Genomic DNA, 16,883 nt, shown 5'->3' with positions numbered 1-16,883 from the left:
GCGCGCCGGGCGGGGGCCAGCAGCCCGGACATGCCGGGTCGGGGAAGGCAGGCGGCACACTAGAATTAGGCACGGACGCTTAGTGGTTAAGATTATTTTACTTACACCAAAGATGGTCGCGGTGCAGGCAGGAAAACTTGCTTGAGTTGCAGTTACAGACAGAAAAGAAGAGAGGCGGACTAGAGTTCCTTCCCGTGAACCTTCTAGCCCAGTTGAGAGCTCTAAACCGCGAGCCCGTCATGTCAACTGAACAAAGTAACTCGAAGCAAAGAGCTCTGAATACACTCACATGAAGTTTGCTAGGCTCCATGGAACTTGCGTGCAGGGAAGGGTACGTCGAGGGATCAGGCGGCAATGGGGAGAGGCTAGAGGTTGATCAGACCCCTATAGCCTTCTTGAGATGCACGCTGGGTCCGATAGGTTCCGCAGCGCTTAGAGATCTTCACGAGATGTGTAGTTCTCCTCCTCCTGATAGTCGTGGAGTCCTCCAACTTGGGCAGAAACCACTCAAGCCTCTTATACGGCTAGCAAGCCAATCGCTAGCTGCCACGTGGGAATAATTTAGAACGGGCCAATAGTGGGACACAAATTTTAATATGAATGGTGGGAACTCCTTGCACCGTGCATTTCTCTTTTGCAACCTAGAAATGCACCCTGCAAAGAAAGCTATGAGTGGCGGGAAATAATTTAGCAGTGCCGAAGCACACACAAACAAAAATCACACCCTTGGGTTGTGACAGGTATTGGTCCCTAACCTCCATGACACTTCTCTCTGTGCCATTAAACCTCATACAATGTCTACTGCTCCAGTTTACATTATGTAGTTCATTCTGTATAATGATTTAACCTTCTTCCATATTGGCAATGTCCCTAAATTTTGTGTCTTGTGCAAATTCCAGTGTCACTTGTACCAAGGTCACTAATAAACATGTTAAACCAGATGGGTCCTAGAACTGAACTGTATGAAATACCTCTCCCCAGTCTGGTACCTTCCTTTTCAATACAACATTAACCTCCTTTTTAGCAAACTTTTCAGTCACCTTATACTTACACCATTAATTCATATTTTCTCCAGTTTACCTAAGAATTTGCAAAGTGGCAGTGTATCGAGTGCTTTGCTTAAATCTAGAGACAAAGTATACTGAATTGCTATTCTTTAAGAAATTCATTAACCACTTATAGAAAAAAAAACAAAACCCCTTCAGTATGCATCTTTCCAGGCCTAGATTCTTATCCACGACTATGTAGCCTATCATTTATTTTGTCATGAAGTATCTATGGATACTTGCTTACTCCTTCAATCTTAAGACTACATTATGCATCTTTGCTCCCAGCAGATATCCCCTGCCTCTCTGCTTTCTGGGTACTCCCCTTGTCTGTTCTTCTTGACTTTAAATGCCACATTACATAAGCCTGGCTTTTCCCTTGGGTTAATATTGCTTTCTGGATTTTTTTTCTCCTTTTGCTCTTCTTTGCGTCTGCAAATCAGTCTGTATATTGTTCTTCTATCCTTCCTAGGCTCTGGTATCAATTAATTCTACATCCCACCCCCTCTACATCCCCACTTAGCTTTTCCTCCATGCCAACTCACAGCCTGAATGGGCACATCCAGACAAGCACACATGTGCCTCTTGCAGCATCTCAAACGAGTTTGAGATGCCACAAGAGGCACGCTGAGAATGAAAAAGTGTTCCTCACTCTGCATATTTTCAGCATGGGCTCTAAATTTGATACCAGGGCTTCCAGGTATCAAAAAAAACCCCCACCCTGGAAAAAAGCGGCGTAGGGCATGGTTCCCCAGTGTTCCCTGACGAAAGTCGGGGCTCAGACCTCCAGAGACACTCTGGCATCTGGCCAGAGTGTCTCTATGGTGCTGCTGCTGCCCTATCACACTGCCTTTGTGGGGGGGGGGGGGGGGGGCAAGCGGGGGGGGGGGGGAGGGGGCAAGCAGGAGTGGTGCAAGGCTGTGGTGCCTTCAGGCAGTGTCAGGCCACCCAGGCTGTCAGCAGGGGCCCAGCACTGCTTGCAGGGACCACTCATTACACTGGGCTAGGCCAGTTCTGTGGAGGCAGGACTTGACCCAGCACAATGCATGGTCCCTACAAGCAGTGCTGGGCCCTGGGTGAAGATGCATGGCCCCGTGCTGAGCTGGGGTGGGCCCGTGACGAGCTGCACAGGCAGTGTCGGGTCTGAGACGGCTAGGACTGTGCCACATCATGGGGGGCTCAACAGAAATGGAACCTAAGCACCCGGGGAATCCACACCTCCTGAGCACCCTGTCATATCCATAGTCCCTCCACAATCCACCCAAAAACCCCACACCCCCAAGCTACCCCCACAAACCCCTCATCCACATATCCAGCCACAAACCCCCGCACAAGCCCCATATCCCTCCCAAACCTCACCCCCACAAATCCCACACCCACCTCCCAACCCCCACAAATTTCACGTCCTGCATACCCAGCTGACCACATGGGATGGGACAGGATCTGCTAGTGGAAGCTGTGGCTGCAGGGGCAACTGCCATACTGCAGCCCTGCCCCATGCCCACACCAGTGCTAGGACATGTGGTCCCAACTGGGGGGTGCTTCTAGTCCAAGGAGCAACTTGGAGGGTGTGATAGGCTGGAGAGAGGGGTGGAGGTGGCAGCAGTGGTGTGTCAGAGAGAAGTGGGGATTGGGAGTAGGGGAGTGTTCTGGGTAGGAGATGCCTCCATAGCAGGGCTTAGAGTCCCTCTGCCCCCTACAGCAGCCTGTGCAGTGGGAGGCTGGCCTGGGAGGAAAGGGCCCAGCTCAGTTCCTGATCTCCAACCAAGACTTCCCAGGATGGGGCAGGGAGCAGAACAGCAGGGGCTGGCACTGCTCAGAGCCACACAGTATCAGGTGGGACAGCTGCAGCTGGACCCTGATGCTGGGACAGAGCTGCGGCTGGGAGCTAGTGGGGGCAGGCAGGGACTGTGGGTCAGGAGTGAGGGGAGTGGGGTGGAGGGGCTGTGGGTTGAGAGTGAGGGGCAAGCGCAGGGGCAGGGCACTAGATTATCCAATAGAGCATCTCTTTTAGCAGGTGTCCAGCCTTTCTAGTTTTCCCCCAAGCTGAAAATAAGATTGACATATTTTTGCATACATGCATATTCTAAAAGTTACCAAATGTTTAAAACATTTTTAAAAAGAAAACTTTGCAAAAGGAACAACCATTTAGGCATCTACATGAAAACAGCCTGTTTTCAGTGCAACTGATTTTAATGGAAAATAGGAGGCTTTCAAAAGCAGGCAAATTATTCAGGGGCTTGAAAATAGTCAGCATTGGCTAAACTCTGATTTCATTCAGATCAATAGAAATGTCACCATTGATTTCAATAGCACAGAAATTAGGCCACTGCTGACTGCTTTTGTAAATCCCACACACAGTATCACACTTTGAAAACATTGGCAATAGTATACAATGCCTAGCCAGTGTAGACACAGGGCATGCATCTTCCTTCAGGAGATCATAACTGTGACTATACCCATGTAGAGGTAGGGGAAGCCTGACCTACTAGAAGTGCACCAGTTCTCACATGCAAAGAAAGGGCCAGAATTTAAAAAGTCCATCCTGAGATTCTGAGTTACATGCATGGGAGCTCAATTTCATGGGTTCTTTGAGCACCCGGGTACCATTAGGTATGTGACTGGAAAAAGAGGATTACACAGATCCACTGGCTGTTTTGTTCAACTGGTCATAGGAGACTGCTTTTAGGTAGGTTAAGCTAGCTGGGTGTAGACATGCAAAAAGCCTTGATCTAAGTTGCACGGTTTTCTGTAAACATAGTTTAGATTGGTAGTGAACAGAACACACATTCACCCTTCAGGAGTGGGTAGAGGGGAAAGCTGTGCAAATCTTAGACTGGCTTCTGCCTGTATGCTGAACTTCTGTTCTGTTCTGGGTATAGACCGGTTTCCCATCACTGATACCAGTAAAAGTGTAGTGCCCATACCTAATATACCTCACTATGTCAGAGACTTGCTAGGTGACCTTGGCTTAATACTTAATCTCTTTGCTGGTAACTATGGACCAACTTGCCAGCTCTTCTTAGCCTCCATCAGGGAATTCTCAGCCCACTCAGAGATCTCCACTATAAAGCCTGTTGGAGGGGTTTCACAAACAAAATTCAACCTATGTCCAGCTTCAACAACAGTGTGTGATATGACAGAGTACAAAACACACAACTAGATTACCTTAACAAGGTACCATACCATTTTTCAAGGGCTCCCTTAGTGTAAGTACTCTCTCCACTCATATAAATAAAATCAAAACATGAACATCTGAAAAGATGAACAAGATGTATTTGAATGTAAACACATGGAAGTACTACTTTTTTTGTCCAAATTATGGGGAAAAATGTGACAAGATGAATAGCAACCAGGCACTTTGATTTTTCAGGTGTAAATTTAAAATGGCTTTAAATTTAACCATTTAACCGGCCCCTGGGAAGATGAATGTTTAGTTGTAATTCTTTGTCATTTTATTTACTACACACCCTCCTGACAGAGATCAACACCTTATGTCCAACTTCTCACTCACAGATAGATATAATATGTTGCAACAACTGCTTGGGAGACATCCACTATAGTCAAGGTCTCAAAACTTCATCAAAACCCTTCCCCTTGCCTTATCACATGCTCATAGTCCTCAGAAATACTCATGAGCTCAGTTCAAGTTTTTTATGCCTTATCTATTGTTCATTCTTTTTTGTTTCATCCTTATTATTAATTTTTATACCAGCAGCTCCTAGAAGTACTTAAAATGATTGATGCCCTGTTATGCTAGGCTCACTGTATACTCACAGCAGGACCCAGCTCCTTCCTTCCAGGAAAGCTTGAATTTAAATAGATAAATGTAGGTAGTGTGGGAGGAAAAGAGAGGTAACAGGGAGGCAACTTGCCCAAGGAGACTCAGCAGGCTAATACAAGGGCTTAGATTGGAACATAATTTCTCTTGGATCATGGTCTTACTTAGACTCTTCATTTCGGTTTTGCTTAAGGAAATTGTACAAAATTCCTTCAGTGTTTTTGATTTTGGCAAGAATTAAGAATAATGTAAATTTGCCCATGTTAAAACCCTCCTAATCACACTCCTTAGACAATTTAGAAAATTTCCATTTTCACTATCACAGGAGGCCCACTGTGTAAGTATGTGGATTATTTTCCAGCTGCATGCAGAAGCAAATATTTTCCAAATCCATAGTGTTGCCTTCTCCACTAAACCTTGATTGCTCCTGAGTAGCAGCAATTCAATGGTAGAAGGTATTGGATGGATTTGTTCCCTAAGTTCTCTATGCTTAGGACTGCCACTAAAATTAGTTCAGGAATGCCTAAATGTGCTATAACCACACCTTTGATTGCAGTTTTGAGGCACATCAGATCATCAGTTCCCAAACTTCTTTGATTGTAATTTACTTTGGGTTGGCTTATTTGCAACCTCACTTCTATTTTGGGAGGGAGGGGCTTTAGGTTATGTCAGCTGCTCCTCTGTAACTAAGTCCAAGGGCAAGCGTTAGATTTGTAGTGCTAAATACATCATTGCAGTGCTGCAGAAAATGAATGGACAGCTGCTCAGGCTGTTTGTAAAACTACAAAGACAGCTATCAGGATTGGGGTGCAAACAGTCTTGGGGAGCATGGGGTTAAACAACTACCTGAGTCTGTGGGGAATCCAAATAAGGAGCCAAGGCTGCACAAAGAAGTGATAACCAAGAAGTCTAAGTCTCATTCCTAATCTGTAGAGCTGTCCACTTCTGTAGTCTAGGCCAAACCAGAGGTCAGGTACTGGGGAATCCAGAGCACACAACAGTAGAAGTAAAGTGCTGGGGTGCAAGTAAATTAAAGTGCATAACCATAAATGTAAGCATTTTAAAGATTAGTAACTACATTGGTAGTTTGGTAACATTGTATTAATATTGTTTTGTCTACTGTGAAAGTCTTAGAGACAGACTCTCTATTCTGAATATACAGTATACGATTCTTCCGATTCTGCAATACGTACACAGGTGTTTATACAGGAGAGAAAATGTTACAGTAACAATGCTACAAGAAGTCTTTGAAATACCAAGATGTTGAATATTAGATAAAAGAAGTTTTCTTCAAATTCCAACCTTCATATCAAGGACTGCAGGAGTTTGTAAGCTGTTAAGCAACTCCAAAACATTGCATAGATATAGGCCAGGTGTTACAATAGTAAGTTACAGGAAGACCTAACTTCCTAAGCAAAATAACAGATTTGCTATTTCTAAAAGAGGAATGAAAACAACTGCTGCATTATTAGAATATGGCATGACACAGATCAGATTAATACAGCTTCACATGTTATTGTGTGTCATCCATTTTTGCTTTTTTTCTTAATTTTAATCACAGCCCTGGTTTCCTAAAAATCATCACAAGAATTGCATCTCCAGGTGCATAATGTTTTCAGGTAAGATTAACTGTAAATCCTAGCTACAAAATGCAAAGCTCAGGAGCTTGTCAATAATACATTAAAAGAATGTTTCTTCCAAGCCTTTTTGAATTAAGAGAAAACAGAAAATGTATTTGTGATGGTGTTTAGTTGGTTTGTGGGGTCTGGGCTATTATTTTCCTTTCTTCTGGTCTCTCTCAAAACTGGCAGCAGCTGGATAACATTCAGCTTCTGATTAATGTTGACACTAACAAATTGTTACTCCAATTGCTTTCTTAATTTATCTCTACATAATGGGAAACAGATATCCTTGATTAAGGAACTACTGGGAGTTAGTGAACTGCTTCCTTGTGGATTTCTTTTATAACTACAAATATATTTTGTCCCACAAAAAGAGCACATAGGCTAATTACCACATAGCATATTCATGACTCATGTTACTAAATACAGTGATAACTATTAGGGGTGTGCGAAGCAGGCTGTATTTGATTTGGATTCGGCCCAACTGGGGGGGCAGTGATTCACTGATTCAGATCACTGTCCCAATTCGGTTTGGCTGAATCCGAATCTGAAGATTCAATTCTGATTTGGAGAATCAGTGATTCGGCATGTTTTTTTAACTGAAGATTCCAAAGCACTTAAAAATATTAATTAAGCTCTTTCACCTGCAAGTTAGGTATTATAATAGCAAATTTAGTTGGGAAAACAGTCCCAGATATTTTACATGAACTATCTGAACTTTCAGGACTTTCTGGAGTCCTGAAATCCAAGATACTAAGTTCTCACCTGTAACATCCCATGGGTACCAATCATTCTTATCCCTTCTTCAGCATACTAGCAGCATTGCCAACTTCTCCAGGACATAAGGTGGATTCAGGGCCTCACTGTTTACTGAGAAAATGTAACTCCAGCCTGGCCAAGAGGTCAGCCTGTTGTCACAATTAGCAGAAGTACACAGAGAAAGAAAAGTGAAACTTTGTGCCCCCTCTCTAGTAGTGGTTCTCAACTGAGGTGCCCTAGAACCTGTTAGGGGTGTCACAAGGCTGAAAGCCAGTACTAACTAATTATTATGTATTATTTACAGTCTCTTCAGTTGGTGTCCTGTACCACTAGTACTGCAAATGAAGTAATTTCTTCGTAAATAATTGGTCAAATTGGAGTTGTTTCAAAAATATTTCAAAACAGTTTGTTCATGATACGGGGTGGGGAGGACAGTTGATAGGCTTCCAGACTGCTAGATAAAGCAAAATACAATGTTTTTTTAAAAAAATCAGCTGTAGTCTCTTCTTAATAGGTTGACAACATATTTTTAACTTTAAGAAAACTGAATCTAGGAATTAGATTCAACTACTGACATACTGGCATATGTCAAAGTTGTTTTTTTTCATTTGATTGTCTTTTATCCATTTTCAGTTTTGGTTAAAGTTAATTAAAATGTACTTAGTTTACATATTGTATTTTGAATGGAAAGTAGTATTAGACATGAAATATTTAATATGTCTCTGAAATGTGAAGCTGAAGAAAGGAACTTTTAAAACCTAAAAATATACTTGCAAAATGTTATTCACTCATACAAGCTGGACAAGGAATTCTTTTTGATCGGCAAAAAAAATTCCATCCCATTTTTTCCACTGTCATAAAATCACCAGGATTTAAATAGATTTATATAAATATATGTTGGAAAGGGTTCATAATTATTATGCAAGGCAGCTAGAGATGGACTAAGAGCAGAAAATTAAACAAATCTAATTACAGACCTTTGATAAATGCATGACATTTCACAACTAAACCGCTACTGGGTTCAGCTTATTCCCCACCCTATAATTTAAAGAAAAAGAGAAGAAGAAATATTTTTCTATGGTAATATTTTATAACATAGCTCTTCCTTTACCAAGAGTAAGCTTTGCCTTTGTAGTATATGCCTTGAAAAGCCTTATGTTTTTTATTCACGTGTTTCTAAAGATTAATTCACTATACATTCCTTTGTATTTTGCCTTCTTGCATCCTCTAACTAGTGCTGAAATGACTATACCCATAGGCCATGTACAGACATTACACTTTTACTGGTATAAGCAAGTGGAAATCAGTCTATACCCATAACAAATCAGAAGTTCAGCACACACACTGGTTTAAAAATGGCAGAACCCAGACTAAGACTTGCCCCCAGACCCCATCCCCACCCCAAGGGTGAATGCGTGTTCTGTTTGCTACCAGTATAAACTATGCTGCTTACAGAAAACTGCTTAACTTAGTTTGATTCCACCTCAGGGTTTTTGAATATGTGTACCTTGCCACAGTTTGTCCCCTACTATCATGGATAAAACAGGGAAAACCAAAAGAAGTTTCCAACTTCACTACAGCAGATAATGTCTCTTCATTAGTTCACATTATATATGCTCCTAGAAATAAATGTTCTCATTGCTCTCTTGGGATCTAAAACAGATCAGCAGCAGCCACACGAGTATGGTGGAGAGGAGTGTGTGGTAGTTTGTATTATCCCAATAGTTTTTTTCTTGCTCTCTCTCTCAAAGGTCAACACATAAATCTGTCACAGTTTTTACGTTTCCCAGTCTTCTTTAAACTTTATAGTAAATGTACATTTTGATAGGTCATTGTTTCGCCTGTCTAAGGTAAATCTACATCAGTAAAAAGGACAGAGGAAGGGCAGAAGACACAGCTATGACTCATTTAAAAAAAAAAAAAGTACCTGTGCTACTAGTGTGCATTTTTTCAGGAGATATCAGATGGCCTTTAATGACAATGTCTAGAGATGTTACTGAGTAAATTATGCCCTGCAGTACTAGTCCTGCTTCAAAAAGGATTAAGATAGCTGTGAGGAGGGGCATGGAGTAAAAGATGTAACAATAAAAGTATGGTTTTCATGCTTTGATGATATCAAAACTTCAAATGAAATGTGCCAGTGGCCAGTGCTGTCAACAGAGTTCTTTACTCAAAATGCTGAATCTCCTTCTTAGGAGTAATCTATTTATTCAAAATGCTGAGCTAACGTATTCTCTTTATTACTACTACTACTATGTATTTTTTCAATCCAAGACTAACCTAAACCAAGGCTGTCCAACTGGACGTCTGCAGTAAAAAAAACCCAAAAACCCAGCAGTGGAAAAAAGCAGGATGGCACACGTGGCACCAATGTGCACTGCCCAAAACCAGAGCCTGGCCAGCCAAAGCCACACACCACCTACAAGCCAAGCTACCTGCTGCTGGACCACTGCCACTGGAGGCCCAGAAGGCCCCCAGGGCCTCAGGTAAGGCCAGGTGCTGGCCCCAGCCTTCCCTACTGTGCCCAGGGCAATGTGAAACCAATGCGCGTGTGCAAGGGCATTCCTTAGGAACAAGTAGCAGTGGCACATATTGTTCCGCTGCTGTTTGTCCCCAGGGAAATGCACATGACTGCATGTCTGGATCCAGCCAAAATGGACATAATTCTACTGAAGTGGTTGGGTTATCTTCTATCAGAAACTAAGGCTTATTTTTTAAAAACATATCCCCATACATGGTCACCTGGCTGGGATCATCTGACGCCAGATGTCTTTCCTGCTCATGCAGGGGGCTGGACTCGATGATCCTTCGGGGTCCCTTCCAGCCCTATGATTCTACTTCAAAGCCTGATGGTAAAACAACAAGCTTTATGCCAAAAAGTCCCATTTATCAGAAAGATTTTTTTTCATTTTTTCCTTTAAAATAAATTTCAATTCAAAATAGTTTTGAGTTTGTATTATATAGCAAAATATATTGTATGAAGTGGGAATTGAAACAGAAGGTTTGTGTTAAAATATTTTGGTTAACCAAGTACAATTTGGGGTAGGGATTTCCTTTAACAGAAATCAGAAATCTGGTGGAGGACAGGTCGCTGCAATTTGGAACAAAGACAAATGTTAAAATCTTGAAATCTTCGGCAAAACAGAAGCTTCCTTTTCTGCACTGCTATATACCCATTCTGCTCAAAACAATTTAAAAGAAAGAAACCACATGGCACTTCCTGCATAAGTCTAATATCTATCTCCAGTCTGACCATTGTTTTTCTTTTGTGTAACAACCGTCAATCCATTTCACTGTGGATCAATCTCCCAATTGTAAAATGATGAGGATCCACTTTTGTAAAGCACTTTGAATTGAATGGATGAGTTCTATAATCTATCAATTTATGGCCATTTGGATGATAACTATCAACACCATGATTCCTAGCAGAACAACAAGACAATGTAATGTCAAATACAATATTCCAGTGGCAGTCAGAGACCACCCCAACACATGCAATAGGTCAAGATTGTCCAACTTGTAAGTGCCCAGGGGCCACATGCCCTGTGGGCCATACCAGTGAGTGCTGTACATCCTGAGGTCTGCACTGCCACTGTACTATGTACCTGAATGTATGCTTCCATGTCCTCCTCCTGTGGCACCATGTATCCACATAGCCCTGGCTTTACCCTCTGCTTCCCTCATTTTGCTTCCCTGCACTACCCCACCCCCAAAGGCAGGGAGGAGAAGCCCAGATACTGCAGCTGCTGTTACGGCCAAAGAAACGGGGGGAGTAGTGACTGGGAGGGAGCCCAGGGGCCATAACTTAAGTGTACAAATTGGACAGCCTTGCATTAAGTTATTCATTTTACTATTAGAACAATGTCTTGTAAAAGAAGAGCATTCTTCTATTTCTTATAGTTATTTTATTTAACGGAGTTGAAAAACAGAAAAGCAAAATTAAGCTGCCAAATAAGATTTAGCCAAATGGCAACATGCAGTTTTTCAAAGCCTTCATGACACATTCATGTTCAAAAAAACAAAGAATACAATAACCCATGAAGTGACCCACCTCTTGTAGGATTCTGTTAAGTTGCCATGTGAAAGTAAAATACTATACTTCCTTGTACCAGCTTGTCTTGTGTGCCATCTACATTAAAATTAGGAAACTATTATACTTCATCTGCTTGTGGGGGGGGTGCATAGGGGCCAGCAAAAGTGGCTGTATACTACATCTGTTTACATCTGAGTGATGCAAGTAAATGAGTACTAAGAAAGAACAATAAATTTAGAACATAATATTCAGGGATTAATTAATGTATTAATGTGTTACAACAGCTTTTAGAGGCAGAATTAAGTAATATTCTGCTTGTTCTTGCCCAAAACAAACACAATATATTTTTGATTCAATAAAAATAACCCTAAAGCCATAATTACCTTGAAAAACACTTTGCACATTTCACATTTCAAAGTAAATATTTACCAGTAGCTGCTTCAAATTCAGACCAGCATTCTTAGTGGATCTTGTACCATTGAATTTAAATTGCCCACCCCCCGACACACACATTTGGTGATTCATATTTCACAAAATAATATTTGGCAGACTGTGTCTATGAAAGAACAATGGTTATATTTACAAGGCAGGATATTTTATCTGTTTCACATGTTTATAATCCTTTCAGATTTAATCACAGTGAATGTTATAGAAGTTAGTCCTGCTGCATATCTTCTACCATGCAAAGCAACAATTAAAGAAAGTGTTCCATAGTTTCCCCAAATAATCTAATTGACTCTGGTTAGAGAATTGAAGCTCAATTTATCTCTCTCCAGTAAAACTAGGGAATTATGTCATTGAATTTTCAGTCACTAATGTTGCATTACTTACAGTTGCTCGAGTGATAGCAGTCCTTTAAATGCTTGTTGGTCTATTGTGTGGATTTCATTCTTGTATAAGTAACTGCAAAAAACAAATCATTTCATGAAGAAATAAGAGTTAATGAATAACCCATTAATTAGTCTGCTCATAACATAAACATTAAATTTCTCAAAGTGCTTACTACATTTCCTGAGTGGCAAAGTAAAAATGTGTGTAGGATACATATGTTAGCATTTTTACCAAATACTTTGTTAACCCATGAAACAAAGAAAGATGACTTTAAGGAAAAAATAAAATGTTCCAGTTAGACATTTGTCAGGAGAGCTAAGAAAACAATCCACAGCAAATCTACGATCTCACATATTCGGGCACTTTATTGTTAAGAAGTTTAAAAAAAAGTCATAGATTCATAGATGTTAGGGTCGGAAGGGACCTCAATAGATCATCAAGTCCGACCCCCTGCATAGGCAAGAAAGAGTGCTGGGCCTAGACGACCCCAGCTAGATGGATATCCAACCTCCTCTTGAAGACCCCCAGCGTAGGGGAGAGCACCACCTCCCTTGGGAGTCTGTTCCAGACCTTGGCCACTCGAACTGTGAAGAAGTTCTTCCTAATGTCTAGTCTAAATCTGCTCTCTGCTAGCTTGTGGCCATTATTTCTTGTAACCCCCGGGGGCGCCTTGGTGAATAAAACCTCACCAATTCCCTTCTGTGCCCCCATGATGAACATAAATGATCATGATTTTCTGGAATATTTTAGTAACTCAGAATTCTTTTTTTTCTTTATATTTCTTTTTCAAAATGTACAGGTTGATCATAAATGTTTCTCTGTGAGTATTCAGTATTTCACCTTGCATCCTCTTTGGATGCCCTTAGTTCTGACTACTCTTGGAAACAGTGTACTCAACTAGGCAGAGAAGTGCTCTGAATTTTTTATAAGAAAATTGTACACTACAGTAGCCAGGACATGCCCAAATATTCTGTTTGGCCAATCCAGCAAACCAAGAGACTGAGTACTTTCCTTTTATCCTGAAACGTATCTTCTGCTTCAACCATTATTCAGATATACAGTAAACACACATGGCAAGTGGCTCGGTTGATGAATGGTGTCTACTAGCACTCTGAATAACAAAGAAACAACCCCCAATGAGGTGTGAACAGCTAAACCATACTATTCTTCCATGAACTAGCAGGCATGCTTGAGTAGGTTTAAACAGTGCCTTTAAATATAGAAATCAATAGAGGCTGGTAAATGGTTTGTGCTATTTGCATGATTTAAATGCCTGCCTAAATTATCCATGGACATCCTAAGTGGCTTATATTGTACTGTCACCAAGTTGTGTCACTCAAAATTGATCAGCTAATCTATATGGCATCATATCTATTCACCATTTAGTTGATGTTAACAAGAACTTCTTATGCAAACAGAAGTTGGGTCTAGGCGGGTATGAGGGAACAAGGTAGGGGTCCGGATTGAGTTCTCATGAGCAGAGGCTTTCTTCTAGGGACAGGGGCAGTAGCTCCCCAAAAAGTGCCTTCCCTTACTGCTCCCACCTCCCAAACATCCTAGAAAGTATTAACAGAACCCACCCCTGCCACCCCAGTCCCAAATCCCAATTTATTAAAGCATGAGGTCATCTTTAATTTGCTTCCTCTTTGTTTCTTTTCAATTTTTTTAACTTATTTTTATTTTATGCTTCTTTGGTTGCCTTCCTTCATTTCTCTAACATTCACCTACCCCCATTTCCTTTCCACCTCCCATTGGGTAAGCCTTCCTTACCCATCCCCATCCCATTAACTCTCTGCCTCCCCGCTTCATGTTTCCATCCCCCTGCCCCAACCCATCTCTCTCACACACCCTCCCAGAGCAGAGATAGAAGACTGTCCTAGCTCACCATCTCTGTAGTGGCAATTGTCAGCTGTAGCTCCTAGTCAAGCCCCTGGTTGCTAGCCGTCTAGTGGCAAGTCACAGACGGGACAGTCAGAGAAGGATTTTAGGCTCAAGGTATCACTACTGCAAACTCAAGCTAGCACTAACACTGATCAACATGCAAGCAGCTCAAAGTGCAATGTGTAACAATCTTCTAAGTGTGTTTAAAAATACAGAATTATTTTTTTCTGAGAACAGTTGAGGAGGAAAATTTAAAACTCTTCTTTCTTAAATGTGTGAAATAGTTAACCAAATGAATCTTTGGGAAAAGCAAATAGAAGAGGCACAAGAGTGACCAATGTCAATCCTTGCATTCAGTGATAAGAGATGTTTCCTATTCCTAGCACATACTTTCCCCATAACTTTTTAGACTCCTAGCTAATTATAAAACCATTTATAGTGACAAACATTTGGGAACTCAACTGTACAAATGAGGGTAGGAGCTTAACAAGAATCAAAACTATGGTTGAATATTTATAAGGATAACAAGAACAAAGTCAAACAAGTAAAATGTTAGCAAGAGTCAGACAGTAATGTTGCACAACAGCACTGTTGTACATAGTCTAATAATTTTCCCCTTACCATATGAAAAAGTTTTTAATGTTTGAAGATATAAACTGTTGTCAGTTTTGTTATGCAACAATCATTTGAGAGAACCTATGGCAGCCTGAGGTTTGCTCCTTGTTTGATTTCTGATTTTATGTGGAGATAATTTTTTTATTTCAAGTAACTTACCAAGATTCCTCCATCACCGTTGAAGGAAGTCTGCAAAGCCCTCAATATCTGATATTCAAAGGGTAATAATGTTGTCAGAAGAAGGAGCAAAAATAAGAAAAAATCCCTTGACTTCTGGAAGTGTTGTAAACCCTCATATTTCATGACACAGGAACATCCAAAAAATGAGAGAGAGAAGAAGCCTTAGCTATGAACAGGATGTTCTATAACAGCTTTTGCACCTGCCTCTGAGACATCTGGTACTAGTCCATTGCTAGATGTAAGCTAGCAGACTAAACAGATAGTAAAGCCTAACCTAGCAACTAGCATATTCCTAACACTGCATCCCCTAGAATGGCAGGCCTAACTCCCCAGGACTGGAAACAGACAGTTGTGGTGATCCCACTTTTCCCAAGCTGCTTTGATTATTATTTCTGGGAGTCATTCTATTCATCTATTCACTTATAACAGGAGTCAGTAATGCTTTTCCAGCAGTAAACCAGAATGACCCAGCTTGGGTCCATGGTGGGCCAGCACTAGGACTCATCCACTGCTTCTCCCTGCCACATGGTGCAGCATGGTATGGACAAAGCCCCCCACTGCCAAATACCACCGAGGCCCCTCCTGGCTCTATTCCACTCCCTTATTTACAGTATGCTCATCACCCTACTACATGGGTATTAGCCCATTCATGTATCCCTGTGTTTACTGAACCCAGCAATTATTACAGTTCCTACTTCTAAAGAGTTAACCATTTTTATTTTTGTGTAAAGCAGCTGGGAAAAGATTCATTTTTTTTTTAATTCCTACATGAAAACCAACAAAAATTCTGTCTTCCTTTGATCTAACTTCATATGCCCTGAAGAAATCAGTCTCTCTCCAGGGTGGGCAACTCCACACTTAAAAAAAAATAAAAAAGAAAGTAACTACTAACTGCTTAAACGATGACAAATGCAGAAAAGTCACAATAAAAAGTAGGTGATATTACATACTAAGTAATATCACGTAACTTCTTAGTATTGAAATCCATTGGAATAGAGGACAGTATGCTACAATGTAAAAAGATCATCGTGGACATACCAGAAGAATAACAATAGGAATGAAAGGATTCCCTCTTTTATTTGCATAGTAAGTAATATATTGTTTCTAAATACATTGTTTTTAAATATAATCTAGTTTAGGGTTTTACGCTGCCACTCGTAACTGTGGTATTTTAGTACATTCCAAATGAAAAAACAATAACAGATTACCAATTCTTGGAATTCATGGAGACTGGCACTTTTTGGAGTTGTAATTCTTCTTTGGGTATGCCTTCTCTGTCCCTGGGGAGAAGCCATCCCTGTTTTCTCTTTTCTGACCACATTAAATCTTAGTTTCCTGTCCACATCTGATAAGGCCCTTCAAAACTCTATTTCTCTCCAATTCTCTCATCTAGTCTCTTCTCAAATCATTCAAGGCTTGCACTGCTGGTGAAGAATGTCTATATTTCTTCTCCCACAAAGTTCACCATGTTTTAGCTCATTCTGTCTCTTACCCATAGAATCACTACACTGACCTAATGTGTAATGGCTATAACCCCTCCTACACTAATGTTCATTTATGCCATGATGCTGACAAAAATTAGTCAGCCACTGCCAGTTACACTTTGTAGAACTGGGGTACACAGTTGTGGATACAGTATTTTTAAAAAATGTATTTAAGTCAACTTATTTGTAAGCATAAAGTTATGTAATAATGAACCAAGATACTGTAACAATGAATACTCTTTGTATTCCTTCACACCTTCGCCCTAAGCATGTAATACACTCACTGGTTGCACCTTATTTCAAATGAGACCTTCAAGTCTTTAGAGCAGGGACGGCTTCAAAAGTTTGCATACAAAAACACATGATCTCTTTGGTCATATAAATAAGATGATCTAGGAAGAAAGTGTGAATGACTTTGACTAGGGACTGGATCTCTGACAATAAAACACTAACATTTTTTTTAACTTGTGGGTTACTGAAAAGCCTGAGTATGTCTCAGAAACATTTCCTCTCCTAGAACTCCATTAATTCTAGCTCTGAAAATTATAGTTAATAATGTATTGGGGGAAAGGTATACATCTACCAAGATTGGGATCCCACTTTTAAATAACATTTTTAAGGCTTCTACCCCACAGGAATGAGTGAGCAACC

The 16,883-nt window shown here is 40.8% G+C and overlaps 1 protein-coding gene across 1 annotated transcript in view; it reads right to left on the bottom strand.

Annotated features, from left to right (window-relative positions):
- Positions 1–16,883, bottom strand: part of PXDNL (peroxidasin like) — a 352,571-nt gene that overhangs the window by 144,282 nt on the left and 191,406 nt on the right. The window contains exon 4 of the mRNA XM_014524383.2: positions 12,073–12,144. Within this exon, the coding sequence (XP_014379869.1) occupies positions 12,073–12,144 (72 nt within the window). The remainder of the gene's footprint in view (positions 1–12,072; positions 12,145–16,883) is intronic.

The sequence above is a fragment of the Alligator sinensis genome, unplaced genomic scaffold (genome assembly GCF_000455745.1).
Source record: "Alligator sinensis unplaced genomic scaffold, ASM45574v1 scaffold1007_1, whole genome shotgun sequence".
Lineage (NCBI taxonomy): Eukaryota > Metazoa > Chordata > Crocodylia > Alligatoridae > Alligator > Alligator sinensis.
Note: the sequence above shows the minus strand (reverse complement) of the source record. Positions and strands in the feature narration are given on the sequence as shown.